This window comes from Cyprinodon tularosa, unplaced genomic scaffold, assembly GCF_016077235.1.
Source record: "Cyprinodon tularosa strain WSP-4 unplaced genomic scaffold, ASM1607723v1 ctg34, whole genome shotgun sequence".
NCBI classification, from domain to species: domain Eukaryota; kingdom Metazoa; phylum Chordata; class Actinopteri; order Cyprinodontiformes; family Cyprinodontidae; genus Cyprinodon; species Cyprinodon tularosa.
Genome location: NW_024039052.1, coordinates 435,971 through 463,576, shown reverse-complemented (window position 1 = coordinate 463,576; position 27,606 = coordinate 435,971). Strand labels below are relative to the sequence as shown.

Below are 27,606 nucleotides of genomic sequence, written 5' to 3'. Positions count from 1 at the left end.
CTGGCCTATAATTGAGTCGCGTAAATCAGCAACAGAGGCCGAACCTCTTCTAGAGAGTTGAGCTATTGCAAATAGATTAAGGGTGCATGAAGTTGTGAATAAGCAATGGCGAGGAGAAAGCAACTATGTTAAGATCCTGTCAGATGACAAGAATACGATACTTTTTGGCTTACACTTAAACAGTTAAGAAACAGAAAATGGACTCCACATTATATCTACTATGACAACTTGACTGTGGCATCATCAGGCACTTTAAAGGCCTCTATGAGGACAAATATTTCAGTCTCCTTTCAGACAAAACTCATATTTCTTTTGAGAGATAATGAAATATGCGTCTCGTTTTCCAACTCCTGACTTTTCCAAAATTGGAAACTACTGAAATCAAATTCCATACTTGTCTGGACTCTGTAGGAAAACTGATATTAAAATGAAAAAAATATATATATTACCAATTCTGAGAGAGGTAAACTTTGAGTACCTTACAATATTCTATTAAGTGCTTAGAAGTGAAATAAACCAATTTCTCTGCTTTGGTTTGTTTTCAAACTTCTGAAGACTAGGACAGTTTGAATTCTAGACATCTTAAACCTTTTGATACTAAAAGTAACTCCATGTTTGCACTAAAACCTCAGAGGTTCCTATGCTGCTGAATTCTTACTTACTGCTTTTATGTGTTGACAATAAAAGTCTTACATTGGAGTGTTTTTTTTTTAAAGTTTTGTTTTAAGTAGTGCTGATCTTTCCAAAAACCTTGTTTTGTATAATTATAAAATAGTAAAACATCTGAAGGATTGTAATAGACAAAGAAGCCACAGAACAAATGGTTTCACCACTTGCATGTAAAGTTTTAATTCCAAGCAAACACAAAGTTTTATATACAGACACGCCTCTCTGATGTCATCGGTCCACATCCCACATTTCGCAGGAGCAATCACAATACATTTATGTACATTTAAATCATTATATTGTACAAATGGCACGCCTCATTAAAAGGATTTCATAAGGATTCTTTGAAATAGATGCAGCGTCTCAGGAGAGCAAGGTCTGGACCTGCTGAGGTGATCTAGGTACCAGGCTTTCTGGGTCCTTGTAGGCATTAGCTGGGCTGGTCAGGGCTGTGTAAACCTCTTCATAGGCTCTGCACACCAGCTCTGTTGACTGACGGAAAATCTGCTCCCTGCAAAAAAAAAAAAATTTAAGAAGCTGAGCTTATAGAATGGCTTCTCTGCCCCCTCAAAGTAGGGGATAAATGAAGTAAATATAACTGGTTTTCTAAACCTATTTTGAAAATAAAATAATAAACCCCTGAAGCTGTGACGTGCATTCCTAAAAAGGCACAGGCAACACAGATAAGATCTTCTCTCCATCTTTCTTCAGAAATAACCTAATTAATAAATGGAGTCAAGTTGTGTTAATACAAAATAAAATCAGTTATAAGGAAAGATAACTTTGGCAGAGAAGTTGAGAGTTTCTTGAATACTATTCAAGCTTTGTTTAATTCATTTTCACTCTTAAGCGTAAAGAAACACATCTCTTGATGTAAAAATCAGAATGGTAGGCAAAGAGAAAAAGGCTTTTCTGCTGCAGGTCAATATTCATGGATAAAACCTGGTTTTATCTAGGGGTGTAAATAATAATCGCTTTATATCGATGCATCGATCCAACAGCCGACGATCCGATGCATCGATACATCCGCAAGCGTATCGATTCATGTTTTTTTTTTTTTTTCTTCCTCCGGTCTATTTTTATCCATTTGCTCCTGGACGTAATTCTCCTCCCGTGCTGCGGTGGCGCTAATCCTATTTTGCCCTCCTACCTCGCTTCCTGGTTATACTCTTACAGCAGCGTTTTGCAGCAAGCTTGACACAGACATTTTTTAATTATGCTCAATATTGAAGCGTGGTCTGAGCTACACACTGTGGGTCTAGATACGGCCGAGGCAGAGAGGAAGTGGGGGCGAGTTTAGTCCGACGACAGAGGGACATGAGGGCCAAAAAGAGCGGAGATCCAGGTGGAAAAAAGGGTCCCAGCATTCTGGCGCACCTCGCTCTTCTAGCGGGTCAAACTTCACAAGTTGTTTACCGCAATTTCGGTCTGCGGCACTGTTTGCGGTCAGCTACAATTTGGGAGAGGTGCAGCGGAGCGTCTGTGGAGGGGGCGGGGACGTCTGGAGCAGAGGTATTGAATTGCACTCATTGCACTGATTTTTGCAGTATTTTTTTATGCAACTTTTCTTCTTCTGTTATTTGCTGTTTTTTCTTCAAAAAAAAAAATTGTCTAACCTTTAAGGTGTAAAAAAAAAAAAAAAAAAAAAAAAAAAAAAAAAAAAAAAAAAAAAAGAACCAATCAATCAAGTATCGAAAATAATCGAATCGTTGGGTCAGGAAATCGATACTGAATCGAATCGCCATGATGGATGTGATTTTCACCCCTAGTTTTATCGATATTTGATATTAATACTGATTGCATAAAGATAACTGTTATTTACCAGTATTGTATACATTTCTCTACCATTTTCATACCGTAAAAAAGAACCACAAAACTGACAATACATCTCTACTTTAGCTAAACACCCCCTACCCTTTGCTGCATCACTGCTGCATGCCTAAACAAATATCACATGGTAAATCCCCCCCTTCTTAAACAAATACACAAACAGCAACAAGATCAAACTAATTATTGGTTGTTCATATTGGCCCAGTTTCACTTATAGGACAATCTGTTCTGTAAATCTGGAAGAAGGAGGTCATCGTAAAAAGCCAAAGGAAGATCCAGTTGGGTTTCACTCAAAGCATGTGAAAGAAGGTGCAGTGGTCAGAGGGGGCTCTTCGGATAACACCGTCTGATGGAATAGCCTCATGCTGTCAGTAGTATGCATGGAAAAGAGGTCAAAGTAAGAAAATAGAGGAAGTACTGGACGATACTAAGAGGAACAAAACTGCAGCAAAGCATGTCAACCGCTGTGCAACGACACTACCAATCTAATCTAGCTGAGTGTTGGATGCTTGAGTGATCACTTTGAAAAGATTTCAGCTTAAAGTAGTACAACTTTAACTAGAATATTTACTGTACTGTTTATATTCTAGTTATGAAAAAAAAGATTTTATTATTATTTAAATGGAAACTTCAGTTAGAGTCAGTCAGATTTTCTCCTATGTGTTTGAATAGGACTGATAGAAATAGTGACAGTGTGTGGTACACACTGCCATCTATAGATAAAGATCACAGAGACAGCCTGCTGCCTTAAAAGCCATTTAAAGTGAATTTATTATCACCATCACAGTAACACTACAGATTTTTACTGACTGATTATGTAACATAGAAACGGTGCTGGTTTACAGGGAGATGGGTGGAAATTATGAGAACTTTTAAAGCTTTCTGAAACATCACCTTATGACTAAAGTCTGAAGTAGACTCAATCAAATTTAAACTTAGCCGCAATGTTATTTTTTGTTGTTTTTTTTTTACTTTCAAAGTCTTGATGTTTATCAAAATGTTGGGTTTCATTAAATATTAAAACAATAAGAAAAATACGATTCACAGAGGTAAATATGGAGGATGTATCACTAGGGCTGCGGAGCCTAATGAGAGGACCGGCGCACACACTGGGAGCCTCGGCTGAATCCCTCTCAGGCTCTTGAGGATCCATATTCTTAATTGGCCTGCAGAGAGCTCGGCACTAGAGTGGAGTTTATAGCACCTTCTACCACACCAACAGCAGCTTCACAAAATGTCGAATAAAAGGAAGCCTAAAGAAAAAAAATAAAATACATTTGTCGTGCCGCCAGAAGTGTTTTTTTGTATATTTGTGTGAGCAGAGAAGCAGACATGAGCAATAGCAGGAGAGGGAGGCATGGATGACGAATGATTTCAGGCTACGAGTATGAGTGAGAAATGGACCAGAAGCTAATTAATGGCGTCCTGCACATCAGTTCTCCTGTGTCCATTAATAGAGAACATTAACCTGAGGTACAGAGTGCTTCTCAAGCCTGCTGTGCTTTCCCGTAAGCATAACTCACAAAAAAAGAACCCTGTAAAGCAGCAGCTGGATTGAGCTAAAAGCATGGAGGTTTTCTGATCAGTGAGACAAATAAAGGCGGTCCTGCTGAATATTTGCTCAGTGTGTTGGTGGATTTAGCAATTTAGCATCCAAACTCCTCATGCATTTAGTTGAGTGTTTTGCTCAGAAGGCAGAAATGATTATGTTACATCTGAAAAACAAATGTTGACCATCATTAGGGTAAAAGCTCCGGCTGTATTTTTAAACCCCCCCATCTTATCCCTCTTTTTTATTTCCTGTGATGAGGTAAAAATGTAAGCTCATGTCGAAGCATCACACATGCTCATTTAGACTCACTTGATGGCTGCGCTCAGAAGGAAGTTGAGTTGCGGCATCATTAGAGTGTCCGGTGATGACAAGTACCGATCAAACTGGACCTGCAATGAAAGATAATTGAAGGAAACCAAATAGGTAAACAAGACCATACAAATGTATTCACACCCACTGATATGTTGTGTCAAACTGAAACCACAGACATTGTTGTATTTTAAGTAGGGATGCACGATATTGGGATTTTGGCCGATATCCGATATGCTGATATTTTAAAACTCATGTAGCCGATAACCGATATCGATACCGATGTTAAAGCTGGACAAAAATAAGCAGTCATTGAAAATAGCAGTTTTGTTATCCATTTCTGACACTTTGAAAAATAATATACTCAATTATATTTTCATATGCTGATATCAAATTGATTTTTAAAAACGCGGTATCGATCTATTTTACTTTCAAAATCTCGTGAAATGTCATCGTTCTGTTACAAACTCTCGTGATATTTTGCAAATTCTTGTGAGATTTTGTTAGTAAAATAGATCGATACCGCGTCAATATATCAACATATAAAAATATGGCAAAATCTTGTGAATTTTCGGGGGAATTCGTAGCATAACGATGACATATAGCAATATTTCATTAGTAAAAGAGATTGATATGGTGTTTTTAAATGGCAATATATCAGCATATGAAGATATTGGGATATTTTAATGTATCAATATTTTTTCCCTCGTCTTTAGAAGTTTTTAAGTCTGTAAAAAATACGTTTTTGAGAAAGAAGAAGTAGTATTTTTTTTTATTTTTTTTAAACTTTAGAAACTCAGAAGCTGATCAAATATCGGGTTAAATATCGGTGGGGTGGCCGATGTCCGATATTCAGTTTTAAGGCCGATACAGGCCGATACCGATAGGGGGCCAATTATATCGTGCATCCTTAATTTTAAGTATTTAATTAAATGATTAACACAAACTAGTGAAAAAAAAGACATATTGGAAACTTCATCACAAAAAATAGCAAAACTGATGTGTTCCCTTTACTCCGACACCCCTAAAAAAAAAAAACTAATAGGAAACCAGTTTCTAATACCCCTTTCAAACTGGCCGGAAAAAAGCCGTTTAAACCTGGGAAAAATTGGCTTTTAGTGGCAGGGGGAACAGTTTGCTAACTGTCTACCCTGGTCAAACGACTCGGGAAGCAACCCGCTTCAAAATCGCCTCGCTCTGATGGGCATGCTGTGGGAACACCAGACCCAATTGAGCCGCTAAATTACGTGACACCATTGCAAGCAACGTAGGGAGATCAACACACCGCACCAGTCGCTTCCGATCTAACACGCCGAAACAACTCCGTTTAAATTTGATGAACATGGAGCAGCACTGGTAAGAGGACAGATAAAACAGTGACATAATAAAGAATATGCCCTGGCTCCTGTCCATGTTGCTCTCCATTATTTTCTGTCGCACTGTCGATATCACCAACGCTCGCTCACACAGGGTGATGCCGTCATCAGACATGGACAATGGCAGCAGGGGGTCAGCCTCGGCTTTTTGGTCAAATGGAAAAAGAGCCAAAATTGTTAGCGGGTCAGCCAGGTTTTGAAAAACCCGGGTTTTCAGTGGAAAAGCTGCTTTATTTGCCTATTCTTCTAAAAATAATAACTCAACCTTATTCAGATTTGATATGGAGCATCTATGAACATCCGATTATAAATTTCCCGCCATTTCAGGACAATTTATGTAGCAAATCTGCTTTACTTGTACATGTAGGGTAACCCACCATTGCTGCCTTGACCGACGCGCTGTCCATACTGGGGAGGAGAGACAGAGGACCCTTGGAGAAGAGAAGCAAACTTCAGTTAGTGTGAAATATTTCAACAGTACAATCTTAGAAATAGGGGACCTTTGATCCTTTATGGCTGTAAAAAGATTTCTGTATCTTTTTCTTCATAATAACCATAATTAAAACAAAAAAATCTGAGAATGAGCCTAAACATCGTTTAATTCAACCTGTTGGTTTAGATGTGAGAACAAGAGAATCCCTCAGCTGAATACTAATGCTAAGAAGATAAAGTAAATACGTTCTGCCTGTGTGTACACAGCAACGGGCACTTTTAAGGCAATTAGCCATCGCCGAAAGTCTAAAATGGTTACATTAAGCAGGCTTAAATGCTTAAATTGCCGGCATTAAATCCAACCAATAAAAGAAAGTGCAAGGTTCAAAACGACGGCAGGATTATGGGCATTTAAACAAACAAAAATAAGCCTCAACGGCAACCTGCAAGATTTAGTCCTCTGATTCTATAAAGCATCAAATCAATAAAGAAAAACATTAAGTAATTTCATGATGATAACTGTTGGGATTCCTGCTATTGACTGACACCTTTGGTTTTCATCCAGCCAAAGAGGTTAGATATTTGAAGCAGACAATTTTAAGAAAGAACCGAGAAAAAAGGGCCACCCAGGTGGAGCTGAAGTCTGCAGGAAAATGACGGTTTGTAATCGAGCTATGTGTGGAACAGCAGCGGCAGCAGGGCGTGGCGTGTCCTTGCATGACCCAGGGGCAGGACTCGCATGCTAAACCACAACTATGGGTTTCACTAGGCCCAATGGCAAGGAGTGTTAAAACGAGAAGAGGAAGGCTCAGGGACATCATTGCTCTTATCTGCACAAGACACTTCTGGAGAGGCCAATATATTTTAATAGAACATGACACAATCTGTCTTCCTCCTCTCCTTTTCTCATCTGTAAATCTGATAAAAACCCTATTATGTTCCAACAAAGACGCAGGTCATGTGGTAGCCATAGCAATAGCCAAGCCTATAAACACTACTGAAACCCAAACAGACATCAAAAACTATATTTCAGGGTTCATATAGCTTTAAAAAAATAACATTACAGATCTACCTGCTCAGCTGTATGCTGCTGCACACAGTTGTAGATATAACTCAGTCCAGCTCTGGTCAGAACGTAGGACGCCTGCTCGTTGATCAGCGTATCAAGGTGAGCCTCGATCTGAAAAATGCAGCATAGAGAAAGAGGAGCTTGAAAACTGATTCCATGCATTGTGAGCAGATGGTACTTGTGGTTAATGGCGAATTACTGCGCTATTGATACTGAAACTTGTAGGGGAGCCCTTGTAGTGCTCAATTACAAAAGATGTTCTAAAAATAAAAAGATGGATAGAGTATTGAAGCACGAACAACAATACATGACGCAGGCTCTTTTATGAGACTGCAAATTAAATCTTTTTAGGAAAAGATCTGAGCTGTGGATTTTAATAAGCTGGAGCAGAATAGTTAACCTTTTAACAACAGGACCTCAGTCAACGTGACTTTAAGCTGAGCCGTGATGATAGCACATTTCACAAGATAAATGAAACTGACTAATAGAAGGGAATATAGAGAGATTTCTTAAAGTTTATCTTATACCCTCTGAACTTTTCCATATACAACCAAAACATTTTAAGCATTTTAATGTTTTTTTACGCAGCAGTACAACACGAGGTACATCAATGTGAAATTCTGTCCTCTTTATTTTATTTTTTTTTTACAAGTTAATCTATAATAAATGTTTAAGTCTTTCCAAAAAATCCGACAGCATAATGCTGACATCACCACCATGTTTGACAGTAGGGATCATTTTGAAATGTAAAAATTTTCTTTTTACATGATCTAAACCTGCTTTCACAACTTGATATGTTGTTTGTGCTTTTTGGTCGACACGATGCTGTTTGATCCTTAAAGCTCACAGAACAGCTGGAATTAAAATGGAGTTTAACTTTTCACACACTTATTTGGTGCTACTTTGTGTAGGTGTGTCGCATACAGTCTTAAAAAGTTTGTGTTAGTCGTATGAAGAAATGTGGAAATGTCCAACGGGTTAGAAGACTTTCGTAGAGCAATGTTTACACTGAAGAATGATAGTTTACAGACCTGGAACTCAAGCATCTCAAGCCTCTTGTCAGTAAACTCAAACAGAGCCAGTGTGGTCTTCATGACATATAGGGAGTTGACCATGTAAGTAGCCATGTCAGCGGTTCCAAGGTTACTGGCTGAGACAGTGCACAACTGTAGGAGGGGATCCAGAATGCAAGAAAGCACCTAAAACAGGCAAAAAGTCAAGGCTTGGAAACAGAGTAGAAACTAGTCTTATTTCATGGAATTGAGAGCTTCAAATATTTTTTTTTTGTGCACTGTAAAATCTATTTTGTTCTAAAAACATTAAAAAAGAATTATATATTCAGCCTGCATTTCTGATGCCTTAACTATAAATGACAATAAATATACTTCAAAACATTTAAATTCAGATATTAAAGCAGGAAAACCTTCAGTTTTTTTCCATCTAAATTGAGTTGCAGTTGCATAGTTACCTGAGCAAAGTCCGCCTGCCGGGCATCGAGAGGAACGACGGAGGAGTCGTGGGATGTGAGCACCTCCCGGAGGAGGGAAAGTGTCTGATTGAGGGATGCTGTGGGTCCAAGGTCTGGAGGTGGCAGCTCTACCTGCTCATGCACACAGGATCCAGGCACAGGGTTTTTACAAAGCAACACCAATAAGGATTAAGAAGCACAACAATGAAGTCAAATGAGGCCTTAGCTTTCTAAAAATATAAAAGCACATAAAAAATTAAGCAATCGACAACTCAGATACACAACACATTAGTTTCCATATAAAATCTTCTTTTTCCTCTGGGCTTGAATCTGCAAAGCTTTTGTGATGAAGAGGCTTTTGATTTCATTCAGCTCAGTACACAGGTTGCAGAACAGAGCAAGGCAGCCTTTGTCCACCTAATAGAGCAAATTATGAAAAGGTTGTGTTCCTGGGATTAGCTGGAATTGACACCAAAACCTGAGGGCATCCAATTTGATTAACACCGAGCCACAGAGATAATTCTAGTAAATGCTATTGATCAGGACAGAGGCACCATGGTAAATAAAGGAGCCGTGCTCGTGCTACGGTATATTTGGATGCCAATTTAACTAAACAGTACGAAGGAGAGCATTTCTCGGCAGCTAGCGCCGTTTTGCTGTTGTGGCCAGGAGGCTAAAACTGTTTATAAGCCTAAGTGGTGCAGAAATAGTCTTGTTGACTTTGAGGGTTTACATGTGGAAGAGAAATACACATGTTCAAATGGAGCAAACTTAAACTTCACTGCAGTGATTTAAGCATTTGTACCAAAAAAACACAGTAAATCATCTTGTTACAAAAATAAAGCCTAATTTTTCAAGTTTTTGTCATCAAAGGGTTGATTTTCTAAAACCTTTCAGTAAAAATAAATGAATAAAAAATGGTTGCTCTTCCAGCACCTTGTCCATGAGTCTGCTTGCATGAAGGCTCAGGCTGTTGAAGAACATCTTTTTGCTGAGGAGATGCATTTCCTCAATTGTGATGAGCAGGGAGGACACACTGGTTCCAATGATAGATCTGAGCAAAGGTCAAATCAGGAAAGACAAGAACATAATCTTTATGACATAACATTTTTTGATCATGCTGTGCCTTTCAAAGCACTCAAAGCCTTTGAACTAGTTTTTTTTTCCCATGTTAGGACCAAAAACATCATCAGATACTGTTAAGAAAATTCAAACCAGGTAAGTGGAGTGGAGTGGGAAAGATACCAAATCTTTAGAAAGAAAAAAATGAAAAGTTTGCTGTATCGAGAAATCTCCTGAAATTATCGCCCCAATCTTCATAGCAAGTTAGCTCAAACTTAGATAGACTGGATGGGAAGGATATGAGCTTCAAGATTTCAGTTAAAAAAGGGTTAGACTGACTAGGCCCATGCAACACCTGAATAAACTTTGATGTAAACCCTCCTAAATTGAGCTCTGGTTGGTTGGTTTGGGGTTATTGTCCTACTTGGAGGTGAACCTTAGTTAAGAGTCTCAAGTGTTTTGACGCTTTTTTGTTTTCTTCAAGAAAACTTGCCAGTTTTTTGGTCGATCATCTAATTAACTCTGACCAACTTCTCTGTCTTTGGAGAAAAAAAATTATATTTCTGAAGGACAACCTTAATTCAAGGTGGGAAGGTTTTTTTTTTTCTATCTTGGCCCTACTGTGGCTCTTGCTTACTACTATCTCATAAAAAATAGTTATGTTTTCCTTAGCTATTTTCTTCATTTGTGCTGCTATATCTTTAGGCTGACGGATGACTTAGGGACCACTTTTGCTCATTCTGCTTCATTCTATCTCTATTCTCCCATTCTGCATTCCACTTATAAGTTTATGCTCTCTCTGCCTTTTCTTGTCATAGCAGCTTTATCTGGCGTGTTCCTGTTTGGCCATGACTCCATCCTGGACTGAAAAAGGTGTCAGTGGCAGTAGCACAGCTGATATGTCTATAGATGTTGGAGCTTAGCCTGTTTTTCAGTAGAGTCCCGTTTCTCTGACTGTATGTGCTCTCTTTCATTCTCTGACATGGGAGCTGGCTCAGAGCTGGTCTGCCTGGCTCTTTCTTTTCTGGAAGAGGCCACCTCTAGAGCTGGTTAACAGTTACCTTTTGCATATCTGCTTCTTTTTGTATGTCTGCTTCTATTTCCTCGAACCCCACTCAGCCTCAGCAGATGGCCGCCTGAACTGATCCTGGTTCTGCAGGAGGTTTCTTCCCGTTAAAAGGGAGTTTTCCTCTCCACTATCGTTACATGAACACTCACATTGAGGGATTGCTGAAGTCTCAACTACAAAATGCAAGCTAAAATTGTCACCACAAGCTCAGCTACCAGGAGCATGTCTTGCAAGTCAATGACTGGATGCAATCAGAATCAGGTTTATAGCCAAGTAGCTTTGTACTTACAAGAATTTTGACTTGGTGTTAATGATCAACCGGTTTTCCTAACCAATCTTGCAAAATTGTTTCTGTAAAGTGCCTTTTGGTGATTTATGTTGTGCATTGGTGCTATATAAATAAACTAAACTTAATTTAATTTTTAGCAAAGTAAACATTTGGTTTTATCTGTCCAAAGTTTCTTATCTCAGTTATTTACATTGGCTTTGTGCCTGTTTTTTAATAACGAGTTTCTATCTGCCAGTTGTCATTAAAATTTAGCTTTGTACACCGAACAGCGCGTAGTTCTCTCAACAGAGCTGTCTACCTGAGCTTGAGATAAATACAGCTCATCAAGAGTCGAAACAAAACACTAAGTTGCCTCTGTGATTAATGATCCTCTTAAACAGCCTGATGAGTTTGATTTGCTATTTTATTGCAGTTTGTTGCAGCAAACACACAGTACCTCCTGTAAAGACAAGGTAATGTCTTCAGAGGTGAACAGTTGTGCCATACCAGTTTTATTTCCTCTGTCTGATATTCTGAGCTTCAGATATCATTTGACCTAACCTAACCTTTCTTTAACTTCTCTACAATTTCTAGTTTTTATCAGTGCTTTAACAAACCTCTAAAGGAAAACCAAGTAGGCACACCTTGCAGCATTTTTCATCCGCTTCTTAATAATGAGCTACAATGTGCAGGGCTACCACATTATTTCCCAATACAATACATAATGAAAACTTTGAAGGTGTTGTCATTTCAAATGTTAACATACCTGATTGTGTGGTGGTAGAACTTTAGCAGGTTAGAGAGCTTATAAAGGAGGACAGCACCTGGTTCTGCCACGATGACTTGTTCTATGCGCACCTAAGGAGAAGATCAATAAGAGAACAGCTGGGCTAATGAGCCAAACCTGACAGAGACTGCAGTGTGCAAGTGGCTCAGGCTTTAATGCCGTTTAAAGCATAACCGGTTGCTCACTTTCAGCGGTCTGCAGACCCCCTCTGAGATGTGTCCCACCACCTCTTGCATGTTCTCCTCCACACCTAATGGCAGAGGGAGACATGCAGCATTATACCGCTTTCAGTGCATGTTTTAATACTCATAATGATCACAGCAGCATCCTTCTGGTGGACGTCATACTTTTTACTTAGCATTACTAACCAATGGAGAAAAAAAATTGCTGGTTGCATTTTAGCGCTTTACATTAAGCAAATGGTCATGCAGCCAGGTAATGAGGAACTGAGATCCCTCCCAAAACCCACACACCTTGCAAAGTGACTTGCTTTAGTAGTGCTTCAAGATGCTCTTTCTCTGAGGCAGTTGCTTGGTGCAGCCAGGCCAGCATGTCCCCAACATACCTAATAAAAACAAAACGGGGAGAGACAAAATGATCAATAAAACACAGGCCACTATGCCATGTATCTAGGAAAGGACGGACAATTTTTCTTTTCTATAAACACAGATTTCTGGTTAGAGTAATCGGCTCCACTTGGGTTTTAACTACAGATGTGGGATTAATTTTATAAAACTTTAATCATCGTAGACCCCTCAGACTTGTATGACTCAACTCTAAATAGGATAAAAAAATAAATAAATACCACCCCACACATACTGTATTATAAATAATAGCATCACTTTTACAAATTCTTAATAATTAATCAAATCAAATCTTAAATTTAACCTCTAAAATTGCAAGCTCTATTATGGGAACTTGATTTAACAATTTAATTAAACCATGGTTGGAATTAAATATTACTTTTTCATAGAGAGTAGATCATTAAAGCACATGAGTGTCATTTTTTTATGTTGTGTCACTTTTCAAGTTGTGTTCACCTTAGACATAAAAACATGATCCTTTGATGAGTGTAGTGGGATTTATACACATTATTACCTATTTTTATATTGCTTTGAACAGATACTATTATCAGTTTTAGTTCTTATCAAACATAAAAAATACTTGTTAAAATTTTTGAAGTTTTAATTGGTTTCCACTCAAGGGAGCAAACTTTTTCTAGGATTGGGGTAAGGAGGCCATTATTCACATCTGTTTGTTTTCACAGCCTTCGTTAGAGTAAAAAATAATTCTTAAGGGATATTGTTTTTATAAAATGGTCTCTTAGGAAGGAGGTACAGCAATATATTCTGACACTTGGACGTTATAGCCAATGCATATAACAGTTCAAACTGTGTTTTATGATATAAATATTCTGCACACTGATGCTGCAATGAAAAATACTTGCAGCCCTAGTCACAAGTCTCAAATATGCAAATGTTTTCCAGCCTTTCTGTTGTAAGATACAAATAAAAACAGACAGAGAAACCATTAACAAATCTCTAGTTTGAAAGTTACATCTGGGACACAGCTGCATGTTTATGCAACTCCTTTTTACGCCAAATCAGGGGGGTCTGAACCCTTGGGATTTCTACAATTTAGTCGAAATTCATTACAATGTTGTGTTTTTAGTTATGTTTAGACAGTAATCTGGGATTAGAGCTTCAATTAGTCACACTTTACTATTTCCTGTTTCATTCTGGAGCTCCCTCTAACTGCAGAAGGTGGAGGGACAGTTTCTCAGCTCCATGGAGATGCATTGATGAGTGACTTAAAATTTGGATTTGGATGAATCAGCATTCATGCTGTATAACTGGTTGTGGACTACTTACTTTCAGATTTTTGTTTTGTTTAATTTCTGTCCAGGGCAGCAGCACTCCTGCTGGAAGTACTGACCCTATGTGAACATGCTGTCACATGGCAGGTTGACATGACAGCAACTGTAAGATCGCTCCATGTATGCAGAAATGCAAACTAAGAAAAAAAAAAAAACCCCGAAGAACTCATGACAGTTTTACTGGTTACACAATGAAGCACAGTGTTACCTAAGATATTTTGCCTGATCAGTAAATTTTAAGGTAAGGATAAACAAAAGCATTTTTTTTCACCCCACATCAAACCCTTTTAAGTTATTTTAAGGCAGCAAAAGATAGAGCAACATAAAATCCACACTTTCCAAAGAAATAAGAGGAAAAAATATTGGAAAAAAAAATTATGTTGGCTGTGAGTGATATTGTGTCCGATGCTTTCACTATGTCCTAGTTGATATGGTACATAGATGACAGGGTGACAATATTGTGTATTAAATCAATTTATTAATATTTAAAGCCCATGCAAGCACATTTCCCTTCTTATTGTTTATTACAACATGCAATTGTAATGAATTAAGCGAAGCATGCTTTAATCAAGCTAATATAGGTAAGCAATATAATTATGACTAAAGAAATGGAAGAATTGTTTTTTTTTGCGTTCACACAGAACAACCCCCACTGCAAAAAATTTAAATCTAAGGAAGTCAATTTTTCTTAAAATAAGTGAATTAAGAGGCTCTTTTCCAATGGAATAACACAAATTACATTTAAAAAAGGGAAAAAAACAACTGCAGTCTCTTATTTCAAGTGCATAAAAACTTATTTTAACAGTCAGTAACAATCAGTAAAAATGTTCATTCCATTGGCAGATAATCTTATTTTTCTACTCAAATTAAGGGTAAACACAATTTAAGAAAGTTTTCCTAATTTCAGAGAGTTTTTGCAGTGTAATAACTACTGCAGTCAGCAGCAGGCCTTTGTCCATCTATTAAATTTTCCAAAACTGCTTTTTGGTTTTGAAAATAAAAGTAACTTTGTTCTATCCTATATATATTTTCAGATAACATGTCTCTGAATTCACTGACAACTTATAGCTTTTTCATACATGTTTGTTTTAGGTTTTTTTTAAACAAAATTCCCATGGCTCGTGACAGGCACCGGCCCCACCGCGACCCTGACAAGGACTAAGAGGGAGAAAATGGATGGATGGATGGAAATTCCCGTGTCGGCTATGCCTTCATAATGCAAAATCCTGGTAACCTTGTTGGAATGCGCTCCTGCAGAGAGTCGAGAACGCTGATTGGTCAGTTGCTAAGAAGCCTCTGGGATTGATTGAAGTGTGGTGTCATGTAAATCATTAGACCGCCCTTGTTTTTTTTTTTCCCTGTTCATTGTATTTTTCAAATAAACCTTTAGAAAAAGCAAAGGTGGTCTGATCATTCTGTTCCATGGTTTTAATTTACCTACAGAGTGTGGTTGTTACACAGCTGTGGAAATGCATACAACAAACAGCCCAGTCAAGATTAAAGGCTTATGGCATTTCAGCTCCGACGCCTTAAAGCTTCAGGGTAGCAAAATAAAAACCTTTTTTTACGAGCAATGCTCGTAAAACTCACAATCCATAATATAAACAAATACTTTGTGTTTGTGTCATTTCCTAATTAATCTTTTTTCAATTTAGTAGCATCTGTTGCAATTATTTATTTACATAAGAACGGCTCATTACAACCAAGGGTAGAAGACACTCACGTGTCTCTCAGGAATGTATTTAAGGAATGCGATTGTACAATCAAACAAGTCAAAACCACAGATTAAAGATTCACACCTTCGCTACTGCTGCTTTAAGCTTGGCAGCAGAGTGTGTATTTGTGGGAGTCAGTACACAGGAAGTGAGAAAAAAACTTGATGTTCTGAGAAATACTGATGTCTCCTATGAGGTGGAAGTGATTCTTGTGTTCCAAAGAGAGCTGGCATTCTGAGAAAATCTCCAGTTTGGCTCGTGGGCAGAGGAGGGAGATGTGGTGCAATGAGAAACAGGCACAATCGGGCACTTTGTAAATTGAACTATGACCAGATTGAATCTGTTTTCTTTATATGATCTCAAGAACTAAAACATTATTTATATAAAAAAAAAACCATATGCATTACAATGTTTATTTAAACATGTTATGTTTTCTTTTAAAAAAATCCAAAAAACATGTTTTATTCATTAAAATAATCTCATATAAAGAATCCAAAGATGGAAAAGCTACCCGTTAGACTGTACATGACTCAAATCCATTCACTATGCAAAAATTTTAAGCAAATCACTTAATGTGATAATCCTAATATTTTATGTAGCCCATAAGCTAACCTAAATATACACCCAGCCATGAATCATCATTTTCAGTGACCTAAAGCCATGAAACACTCGGTAGGATGCAGAAAGAGCTCAATTTGTGAAGATCTAACTCAAATCAACTTAAATCGAACCATACAGATTCAAGGTAAATAAGTGATGAGCTGTCAGGAGTTCATAATACTTAAATATTCCTGCAGAGTTGTGCTCCAGTCCATGTTTGCTCTTTAAAAAGTGGCATCTGTCATTCTATTAAGGCTTATTTTCTACTTTCATTTGCTCAGCCCTTTATAGTGCAAGTTATAGTTTTAGATAATTTGCAAAAGGAATCCCCCCATCCCTCTGTGAGGTCTAGAAGCACAAGATTTATATCCAGCGATTCAACAAAGATACAGCTATGTGGCTATTCATGTTATTTTGGCATTTTACCAATTAGAGGAGCCCTTGAATGAAATATTACCTACTGTAAATTAAGGTGAAAAAGTTAAAAATCTAAGTTAAAAAGGTAAAACATTTAAGTGCCTGTATCATTATTAATGCTCTAAGGTTATGTTGGAACCAAAAAATTATAGAAGCTCTTGTAATTTTTATTAAAACCTTAAAGAACTTCTTAGACGTTTTTAGGCCAGTGTTCACTTTTAGCATCTGAGTATAAGTTCACAAAAATAGAAATCAAGAGAGAAAAAGATTGCAGGAAAAAAAGCACTGAAGGGGTTAATTAAAGAGTTTTTAAAACAAATTATGTTTGTTTCATGATATTTTAAAGGCACAGACAGATTTAAATTTAGAGTTGAATTGCAACTAGATGTATGGGAGGAAACAGCTTAGATCAGGTAGGGGACAGAAGATGGTTTTGGTTTATGCTTACTTATAAACAAATAAGCAAAATTAAATAAAATTCAGCTAGAAACCAAATGCTAACTCAGTATTTACATTCACTAGAGGAATTGTTGTCCAGGAATTCCATTATTCCTCTTTTTTTCATAAGTATCCTCTGTGGGAAATCTTTAAATAAGACTGAAGATGTACCTCAAAGGGTCATGTGAATGCATCTCTATGGGCCGTGGAGTACCTCCAGGGCCACCGCGGGTCAGGGCGTCAATGAAGCCTCGCACTACAGCACATCTGCGTGCGGTCCCAAACTCATCCAAGGTGTACCTGAACAAACAAAAGGAGGCAATATTCAACAGCTAGATCTCATGAGAAAAGACAGCAGCCAGAGTGTTGTTGTGAAGACTGTGAGCTGTGGTCAGTTTCTAAGATCAACATTTGAGGCCAGCTTTTGTATAAAGAATGAGCTTGGAGCAGTGTTGATGACTTGGTGGTAAGGACCTTTGCGACAGACTAAACAGAAGATAGCGCGCCAAATTAAGGCTCCAAGAGCTCTGGGAGCTAGCCTCAACATCCGCAGCCTGAGGGAGACCTTGGACACTTAGTGGGCACAGAGACAGGTGCACATCCGAAAACAACACAGAGAGAATGAGGCTTGGCCATGAAAAGATTGGAAAACATGTTAAAGTTTGAAACTTTCCTTTGCTGTTTACCACCTCTTTTAGGGACAAAAATAGACTCTCTGTAAGCTGCGGAAAGTTCTACCCTGGAAAAGGTCCAGCAGCGCATTTGTTTCCATGCAGCAATTTCAAATTAACGTTAAATCATATATGATGGATTATGTTACAGTTAGCAATTTGACAAGAACAAGAGTTCAATCTGAAATCCATAAGCAATGCTAAGTTAAGTAGGTTTACATTCATAGGGCCCTGTATTCATATGCTTTAAAACTTCACTGCATTTTATATTGGATTTGACACAACATATCAACAAAAAGGGATTTTTAGTATTTACCCCCCTGAATCAATGCTCCATAGAAGCACTTTTTATAATAGGGACAGTTGTACGTTTTTAAGGGTTTAGGGTCTTTACACATTCAGAGACTTTGCTAATTAGCTTAAGCTGTAGTAAGATCTGGCGGACAGAGTTTATGAATGTTATTGTGCAGGTCTTGCCACTTCAGGTCATTAAACAACCTGAAAATGCTCTGATCTAAAGCTTTCTATCATGAATCTGGTCTGACTGTATAAAGTAGTGCCATTGTTGTGAGGTCCACCGCTTGTCCTGTCTCCTGTCATTTGCAGCCTCCCTGCATCTGCAGAAGAAATTTAATCCCCTCGCGTGATGCTGCAACCACCATGTTGTTACTGTTGTGGCTGTGTTTTCAGGATGAAGGGCAGTCATGGTTTTCTACAAGACATAACTTTGTCTAGTGTTCATCCCTTTAAGAAGATGAATTGGACATTGATCTGCAAGATGCTTAAAAAAATTGATAAATTGTACTACCTTTTACTCTTTACAACAACTACCTATGAAATTAAAATCAAACTGAAATTGAATAACATTTTTTGTGGCTTCACATGGGTATTAATCTTTTTGCAAGACACAGTTTGTGCAATTTTCTTGTAAAATCCACTTTCCGAACGGTGAAAAACGAATTGCAGTATTATTTTAGTCTTTTATATGATCTTCTCTCTCCTGATGGCAACAATTCCTGTTGCTTTAGGCTGTTTACTTTGTTGTTTTATAACCTCTTTGTTTCTCTCTCCAGGAACAAAGCATCAATGATGCCCGGAGGTTCCCCCAATTTACTTAGGACTAACCAAAGAACAGATTCCTTGTGAAATAAATATAGACCCTATATATATCACAAATTCTATCTCAAAGTCTGACATCCAGGTAGGTAAACAGGTTATAGTGTCTATTTTTACCAAGATGTTTGGGTGAGTGTTTCTACTCACTTGTAAAGAACAGGACGATCCTGTAAAGCCTCCATGGCTTGAGTCAACACTGGGCTGATGTCACATGTTTCCTGAGTCAGTCCTCTACATTCATCTGCATCAAAAGCAAAGCAAAATAAAAAAATAATCTTTTTCTGAAATACCATTTTGTTATTTATTTGAATTGTAAGTAATTTCAGCCAAATAAGGCTTATAATTTCAAGAAATGTTTTTATTTCCAGCCGCTTTCCTGAGAACCAAGAACATCTAGCTGACAGGCTTTTTCACTGTCTTTTTTTAAAACATAGAAATCCTCTGTTATTTCAAAAAATAAAAAGGAACTAGAATTTTTTTTTCAGACTGTGATAAATACAGATTGAAGCTAAAATTTTTCGATTGGGGAATAAGCAACTCCTGAGGCACTAACAGTTTGAAATATCCTCTGTATTTCACTTCTACGCAGCTTTTTTAATACCTCATACCCCATGATCGGAGCTGTTTCAGAGCTGTAGAGCTCTTTCAGTAACATACGGCTGCATCCGAGGCGTTTAAAGGAACGCTCCCATAGATCCTCCCCCTCAGCTGCTGTTAGACTTTATAATTTCTCCTGCTAGCAATTAACTCAGTGTTTACAAACATGCTACTACTTCCACAGGTTCTTAATCTGATCAAAAATTATTTACAGTCTCTCAGATGCTGATGTCTATCTGCACAATTCTCAAAGAGCACTTGCTTGTACAACCATGCATCTAATTTGTTTTGTTGTCTTTTTACATTATTCTACATTATTATTCAGACTGTCCTTTTTCTTTCATTTAATTTTTAAACCAAGCTGCACGACTCACCACTTTCATAGCCAAATTTCCCTACTGTGCGACAACAAAATATTTCTATTTGATAAATAAATATTTGCACTGGTGTTAAATCTGTTTTTTTTATCAGTTGGACATGATATCAGGAAGAAATCATAACTGTTAAATATTGCATTCCTAACATTATTCAATCAACATGTTCTCAACTCCAAACAAGAGTAAACAAGAGAGAGAAAGTTCATCCAACTGCTTCATATTATTATGGGCTAGAAAGTAGATCTAAATCCCCGGAATTATTATAGCTTATCAAAAGTGGTATAAAATCATTGCAATATTGAATCTATGGAACAATTAGATGATTATTTGATTACAACATATTTTATGCAGCTTAACATCTCGTGTATTTTAAACACAATGAATAGTTATACAGAATTTAATTTGCTGTCGCTTTTTTGTCACAGAAAGATATGAGTCATATTGTGATGGCTACATGCAATGGGGATCTTTTCATAAGCAGGGACGGGAATGCAATGTAGAGGGGAAGACATATGTGTTAACATGTATATATACACAATCATGTTAATCAGTCATAAAAACCATGTGACAGCTTTCCAGCTTGAATTTGTGGCATGATTTGCAAAAATAATGAAAGACTCTTGAATATCTTTAAAGGGAATGAATGCAATAATGTTTTGGAAATGTTTTATTTTATACAAATATAAATATTCATTATATAAACCAATGGCAAAAATATGGCTATGTAAGGAACTCTAATTTTCAATATTTTGTTAACATACTCCTGCCTTGATCCACATTGATTCGTTAACATGTGTGCATTTACTCACTCTGAGCCCAGCGGTAAAGCTGCTCATATGCCGTCTCCTGTAACACTGCCATCTGCTCCATGATCTCTAACCTACAACGGGCACACATGCCAAGACCAGACATCACATACACATGACTTGGAGCATAGTGTCAGACTGACAGTGATATGAATACTAATCTTTGGAAACCAAGGATCAAGGCCAGAACAAAGGTACATGCAGAACCTTTTGACACAGCTCTCCCTTATCCTGTCATGTTTTTGATTATTTCAATGTTGGACTTTGTGAATATCAGCAAGTTTATTTCTTCAGATTATTCTATGTTTTTTTTTTATCTTATGCTGTTTTTTTACCCATCTACTCAATGTTGTAAATACTGTATTATCTTCAGTAACATCCTACCAGTTGCTGACATAACCGTGATCTGGCATAATTGATTATGAAGCTTTGTGAGACATTATGCAGTCAGATGTGAACCTTACCCTGCAGTTTGCTGGTTGGTTCGCAGGAGGATTTTCACATCCTCGTGGATGTGCTTAACCCGGCTGAGAACTTTGAAGAAATCCTAAAAGAGCAACAAACAAAAAAACAAAACCAACCATATTAACAGGCCAAATAAACAACTATTTATTGTCTAAAGGGTGAGTTTAAAAGAGATTAAGCATAATAATAGAGATGTGTGACTTAAAGCTTTTTAATGACACTCATTTTTGCAGTCTATTTTTTCTCACAAACACAAATATCCTTCAGTCATGCCCCACCTCTCCCAGTATCTGCCTGGGATATGAGGCACTCTAACTGTTCAGTTTCTGATGTGTGATGCTCTAAATGAGAACAGTTAATGGGAGTCACACAGATCTCAATATAAATGAGCTGTAGAAGAATGTAGCAGAGATGCAGCAGATGTTTAGGGAGGATTGTGTTTCACAAAAGAGGTGGGAACTTTCTAAATTACTGTAAATACTGTTAGCCGTTTCTTTAATTAGAAATGTGAAGAAGCCCACAAGCTTTCTTTACATACATAGTGATGTCACGTGATGTCAATGACCACATAGTTTTGTGGCCTTTTGAATCAGAATCTAATTTAGAGATGAAGAGGCAAGTAGATGTTGGTATCATTACTGCAAAATGGTCAGTTCTTATTACAGTAAGGGTTGTTCCCTTTTTAATGGTATACAAATTTGTCACTGACTCAATGCAGACCACATTTTCCAGAAATGTATGCAAAGAACATTTGAAAAATTATTAATTACTGCAATATAACAAAGTAAAAGGCAGTGAGTTCATCTTTTCTTGCTGAAAAGTTCTGATTTAGCATGTTTTATTAAAAAGATTACCTCTGTAACTGGTGCATCTCGAGCCCCTCGCAGTGTCGCCATTTCTTCATTGGACAGCTGGAATTTGGAAAGGAAAGCTTGGGCCACTTGAGCTCTCACCTCCAGTCGTTGACTAAGAAAATTCAAATTAAATATTTAATTTCCTTCCTTTTTTTTTGTTTTATTTCATCATCCTGATATAATAATAAACTTTTCTTTAAATTATGTGTCCAGTTAATTGCTAATTTCAAAGACGTTTTTGGTTTATATTTGACCAACATTTTAAGAATTTTTCAAAGTAATAATTGCCTGTTGTCATACTTTAATTTTGTGCATCAACAGATGAAAGAAGCTGGATGAAAATCCCCCCAAATAACAGTTAACAAGATGTAATGCTTAAGGTTGTCCAGCAGATGGCAGTATGTCTCTGTGAATCTCCTTCCCACCTTATTGTCTTCCTCTATAATGCACAGCAGTAGGATAAACAGGGATGGATGGAACGAAAGCGAAAGAAAAGAGTTGGAGCCCAGCCAACCAACAACAGCGATCACTATCAAGTCAGAAAGTTCCTCATCACAATAGAGACCATGGCAACAGTCCCAGTCAAACAGGGAACTCATCACAGAACAGGAGGTCCTCCCTCTGTTCCCATCCAAACCATTCCATTCATTTCCCACCCATTCCCATAGAAAGCTAACCATGAGCATTAAATCACCAGAGTATTTTGGTGGCGCTGAATAACCTGGTGATTATCTAACCTTTGTTTCTCTCATGGATCTCTGCCGGCTGAAAGTAAAGGACTGCAGAACTCTATGATTCAGTATTCCTCTGTGGATCTCCCCAAGTCTGACACACAGAGAACCCCGGGGCTTCTTTGCCCTTTGTGATTTCACGTGTTGGTATTCTAGCTGCCAGACACACAAAGGCAACACATGCACAGTCAAACTTGGCTGGCATGCTCTCACAGTTGTCATCAATAAAACCAACACCGACAAAAGTGTAAAAGGAATATTAACAGTTGTTTTTGTTTTTCTCCACTATGGAGACAAAAACAGCCCAGCAGATAATTAAAATAGCCTTTTAAATGTCTGTGCTTTCACTGTTTTGATTTTTAATAATTCTTCAGCCTATTTAAATGTCTGTAATTATAGGTCGGTATTTAAACAATGCAAGACAAAGACGTATTTAAAATTAAAAGTTAAGTCACACAAATCAACATTAATCAAAAACAACAAAGAAAAAAATATATAAAAAAGACAAAAAGCACTAAAAATGACTAAGCTAATGAGGGAATTAATTGCATTATCAATAACATAAATTAAATGCAGTATGTTTAAGGAATATCAAATTAAAACTTTGGATCAAAAGAGGAAGCTTGCTGTCCCCAATAGAATGGCGAGTATTTATATTCAGGCCCTTTACACTGATACCCTCGAATACAATCTAGTGCTAATAACTACCATTATAAATAGACCATTTGGCCCACATAGTGGTATATGTTTATGGGAAAAAACTTCCCATTCATGAGGTGCTTTGAGAAATTCCTCAAATTACATAAAGATGATGAAAAATACCATAAATCACAATAACAAGACGCTGCACAACAAGCACAAGGCTTCTCTTTAGAACAAGAAAGAACAGAGAAGAGGAATAGAGGGGTCATTTTGGAAACCTTTGTCAGGACATGAAACGTTTTTCTCCAGAGTGACATCACTGAATCCCACAGAGGTACAGCCCTCTTTGCTCGAAAATCTAACTCTCTAAACTATGATTTTTTTTTGTTGCCAGTAATTTAGATGAAAATAGGTAAACAGGTTCATTTTAATAACCGTAAACAACAGCAAGTCCATAGTAATACATCGAAGAAAGTCTTATTAAATGCGGGCATGCTCAGATTTCCAGATGACAGTCAGTTCAAGCAGATAAATTGTCCATGAACTAGAACAGAGCCCAAACTGAAACACTGGAATTACCAGTGTCAACTTCATCATCTCACACGACTAGACTGATAGTGAAGCATGATCACAGAACTACAATTATAAGTCATCCAAAAAAAAAAAAAAAAAAACAACTGAAGAAATGCATGGATAACAGCTCCTTGTAATTAGGGGCAGCCTGACAAGAGATCATGAGATGTGACCCATGTCAAATTTTCATGAGAGTCTATGTGAGGCATTTCAAAGAATCGCATGAAAATCCTTTATGCAGTGCTGTTAGTTAGTTAGTTACACGCCACTGATCAAAGAGCGCGTGCAGTTACATCAGGAAACACAAAAGAATGCTGACGGCCGTAGCCTCATTAGCACCAAGCTGGGCTTTAATAATGCTCAAGTGTCATATTACGCAGGTTGCATGCACTCTCTGATATCAGTCACTGTTCTCTCTGGGATTTCAACCCTCTTCATTTATTAATGAACTGTACAGGAGTCATACTGAGAACATTTGCTTTCATCAGTACCCATAGTCCCAGTATCGCAAATGGATCCATGTCTGATTGTTTGTCACACGTTGGTAGTAATTAATGGGGGCTTATTACCTTTGCACTGTACTGTATCTAGCAAAGGTAGCCAAACCTTTTCTTTTTTCATATTTTGTTTTGTTAAATCTTAACCTCAAGGCCTTTTTGAGGCGTTCTGTGTGATAAGCTAAAGGTTATCAAACATTGCATCCTTTGGGAAAGCTGATATATTGTGATGCAAGTAGGATTATCTAAACAACAATTTAATATAAGAATAATTTCAGATTAAATCTTATATTTCCTTTACAATAAGGAATACAAATGTCTTTTTTCTGATTACACTAAAGGCAGCTCATCTACCACTAGTGGTACTTCAAAGTATATTCCTGTTAGAATGACCTAGTTCATTCACAGATCTGAATCCAACAAAAAATTTGTTAGATGTGATAATTGCTATTCTCAGATGCTCATCATCCAACCCCAGTAAGCTTCTACTGCTTTGCAAGCAGTGGCTAAAAATGTCTAGCAGTGAAATGATAGCATAGACGTACCCTGAAAATCTTGTAACTAAAGCAAAAAGTGTTTTTTTTTGTACTGATGGGGCAGAATAAAAATATGTAGTGCGAATTGTCAGGTTTTTTATGTCTATAAAAACTATTTCCCTTACCGTTCACGATAATTTATGTCCATCAATCAGATAAAATCCAAGTAACATACATTGTTTACAGCTGTAACATGATTAAAAGTAAAAAAAAAAAAGGTTCACATCGCATTCATACTTTCACAAGGCACTGATAATCTTCATTCTTTTCTGATATGCAGCCAGCTACGTCCAAATATGCGCCAGTGTGTTAATTCAGAAGATTTGCATTAAAGACCAAAGCGTCACCCCTGGTTCAGGTGGCTCGTGGGGTCACGTTGTCGACACAAAACATCTGTTTGAGAGACGTCTCTGCTGGCTCTGCATGATAACATGCCCTGCCATGCTAATGCAAAGATTACAAAGAGAGGGACAGGTGGTGCAGCGCTGCATTTCATTATAGAGCAACACACAAACATCTATTTAGTCCTTTTGATGACAACAACTTTAAACACTGCCCGCCCGAAACAACAGAGGCTGCTGACTGAGAGCCAGCAAACAAACATGGGTCAGCTGCAGCTCAGTGCCTCACATCTTTAACCTTCACTTCTGCAAACTGGAGCATCTCATTTGCCTTTTCTTGCTTCTTACAGCAAAAGAGCAAAGAAAAATCAGTAGCATCAGGAGAGGCTTTGAAATGACTGTTCACCCCGAGAAGAGCTGCTCAATCTGTAAGTATGCCTCAAATCTAACACTAATGTAATAAGCATCAACAAAAAAAGAAAAAAAAAATGGCTTGGGACTTCAAAGGCCTGCGTGACCTGGAGAAAGATCTGACCAAGAAGACTGCAGAGAGCGGACTCTCTGAAGGACGACAGCTTGCCGGCGCACTTTCGCCTGGAGCCCTTCTGAGACAAAATTACGTGAGACAAGGTCAAAACCCAGTGTGTGCCGACTAGTCAATATGGCTTAGGGGTCACTGTGGTTCTAAGCATGAAAATGTCACAGAGGAAGACAGCAGGTCCCGGTGGGAGCACTGCGGAGAGAAAAGGACAAAAACTACTCTGCACTCGGGGAGGACGCTCGTGTCAAACGTCTCCCCACTTCCAGGAAACGCTCCTAACAAGGCCATACATAGTCTTAATTCATTTCCTACGTGTGCTCGCTGCTGCCATTATCTCCACTCCTGTCTTTTGTTGCCTGCCCATTCATTTCACTTTCAGTCTTAGTGCCTTTCCATCTATGTCACCTCTTTATAACAAGGGTGCTGATGGTGAGCCACTGGAGCGTGAAGTGCAGTGGTACGGCGATGATGTCTGCAAATGTCCATCACCACAAATCTACATTGACCTCAGCAGCACCCCTACCTTCATGTCGACAACACTCAAGGTCACTGATCACATCTGTTAAAAATGCTAATAAACCCCTTCCTATACAGACTCCCAGCAGGCAACAATAGGTTGGATGTTTTTCTGCCACTGTCACTTCTGAGGACAGTGGCATTAAACAACGATATGCAAATGCAAAAAAGTCTATAATTATAATTTAGACTTTTTTCCCAAAGAGCTCTAACAATTAAAGCAGACTTTTGGAAACAATAGGAAATGATTTTTTTTATAAAATACAGCAACAAAACGTTTTCTTTTTTGCTAAGCAGAGTGCTTTAATATTAATGTATCAGCTCCATAGAAATCTATTAAAACCGACAAGCTGCAAAAAAAATGGTAAAAAATATTTGTTTCTTTTGGAAAAGGAGAAGAGAACACAGTTAAACAAACAATAAAAAAAGTTAAAATAAAATTACATAACTCCGGCTATATTTACCAATGAAACATACAGTAGTGTCTGCCGGCACATCATATGATGCTTTTTTTTTTTTTTTTTTTCTTTTTACAACCCAGCTTGGAAAAAAAAAAAATCACATTATATTTTGACTAAGAAGCACAATGTTCATGTTAACTTCAGAATCAGCAGATAAAGGAACATTTCTCAAGAAGGGTTTTTTGTTTTTGCCCTTAATGACATCTTCAAGAACTCCGCTTAGTTTTATATAAAAATTGATAACACTTCAAGTTTTACATTTTTCTTAAATAAAGACATTTTTTAAGGAAGAGCTTGTGACCTTGCATGCATTTTTTTTTTCTGCTTGTAAAACTTTAAGTTGTAGGGATGTAAATCACTTACAAAAAACTATCCTCATTGTTATAAAAGAAAAGTAGCATGGAATACAAACATGTCCTAATTCAAAAATAGTGTAAATTTACGTATTATATTTTCGGTTTAATTATTCTGGTAAACAGAGATGGATTAATATGAAGCTCTAGCGAAAGTTCAATTGAAGAAACTCTGACTTACCTCACATCAATCAGAAGCCGATCCGTCTCCGAAGCGAGCCAATCAGCTTTGAACTACTCCACCACGAAGCCCAATCAGCGTCCTGCTTCCACTTTATAAACTCCCTCAAATCTCACCACAGCTGCTATCCTGCAATCGCAATGTCGGATTTCGATCCAGACGACAATTCACCCACCTCCATCCCCTTCTCCGCCATCGCAGCTGAATCGTCCTCCATGACACGACTTCACCTCAACCTCATCAGAGAGTATTAATCCCAGTTGTCACCATCCCTCGTCTCATCGCATTGGTCCGGCAGAAGACCACCATGTTGAGCCCGGTTCTGCCAGAGGTTTCTTCCCAAAGGGGAGTTTTTCCTCTCCACTGTCGCTTCATGCTTGCTCATCATGGACACTTCACGGTACCTGCATCACC

The 27,606-nt window shown here is 37.7% G+C and overlaps 1 protein-coding gene across 1 annotated transcript in view; it reads right to left on the bottom strand.

The window, feature by feature from the left end:
• Positions 1 to 824: 824 nt before the first annotated feature.
• The window catches only part of cog6 (component of oligomeric golgi complex 6), a 31,923-nt gene continuing 5,141 nt past the window's right edge, over positions 825 to 27,606 (bottom strand). The window contains exons 5-19 of the mRNA XM_038294433.1: positions 21,821 to 21,932; positions 20,966 to 21,048; positions 20,505 to 20,575; positions 18,869 to 18,962; positions 17,106 to 17,234; positions 12,362 to 12,453; positions 12,074 to 12,138; positions 11,868 to 11,959; positions 9,639 to 9,756; positions 8,703 to 8,834; positions 8,266 to 8,433; positions 7,238 to 7,345; positions 6,111 to 6,164; positions 4,358 to 4,437; positions 825 to 1,177 (exon numbers count right to left, since the gene is read on the bottom strand). Coding sequence (XP_038150361.1) covers positions 1,030 to 1,177; positions 4,358 to 4,437; positions 6,111 to 6,164; positions 7,238 to 7,345; positions 8,266 to 8,433; positions 8,703 to 8,834; positions 9,639 to 9,756; positions 11,868 to 11,959; positions 12,074 to 12,138; positions 12,362 to 12,453; positions 17,106 to 17,234; positions 18,869 to 18,962; positions 20,505 to 20,575; positions 20,966 to 21,048; positions 21,821 to 21,932 — 1,546 coding nt within the window. The 3' untranslated portion in view covers positions 825 to 1,029. The remainder of the gene's footprint in view (positions 1,178 to 4,357; positions 4,438 to 6,110; positions 6,165 to 7,237; positions 7,346 to 8,265; positions 8,434 to 8,702; positions 8,835 to 9,638; positions 9,757 to 11,867; positions 11,960 to 12,073; positions 12,139 to 12,361; positions 12,454 to 17,105; positions 17,235 to 18,868; positions 18,963 to 20,504; positions 20,576 to 20,965; positions 21,049 to 21,820; positions 21,933 to 27,606) is intronic.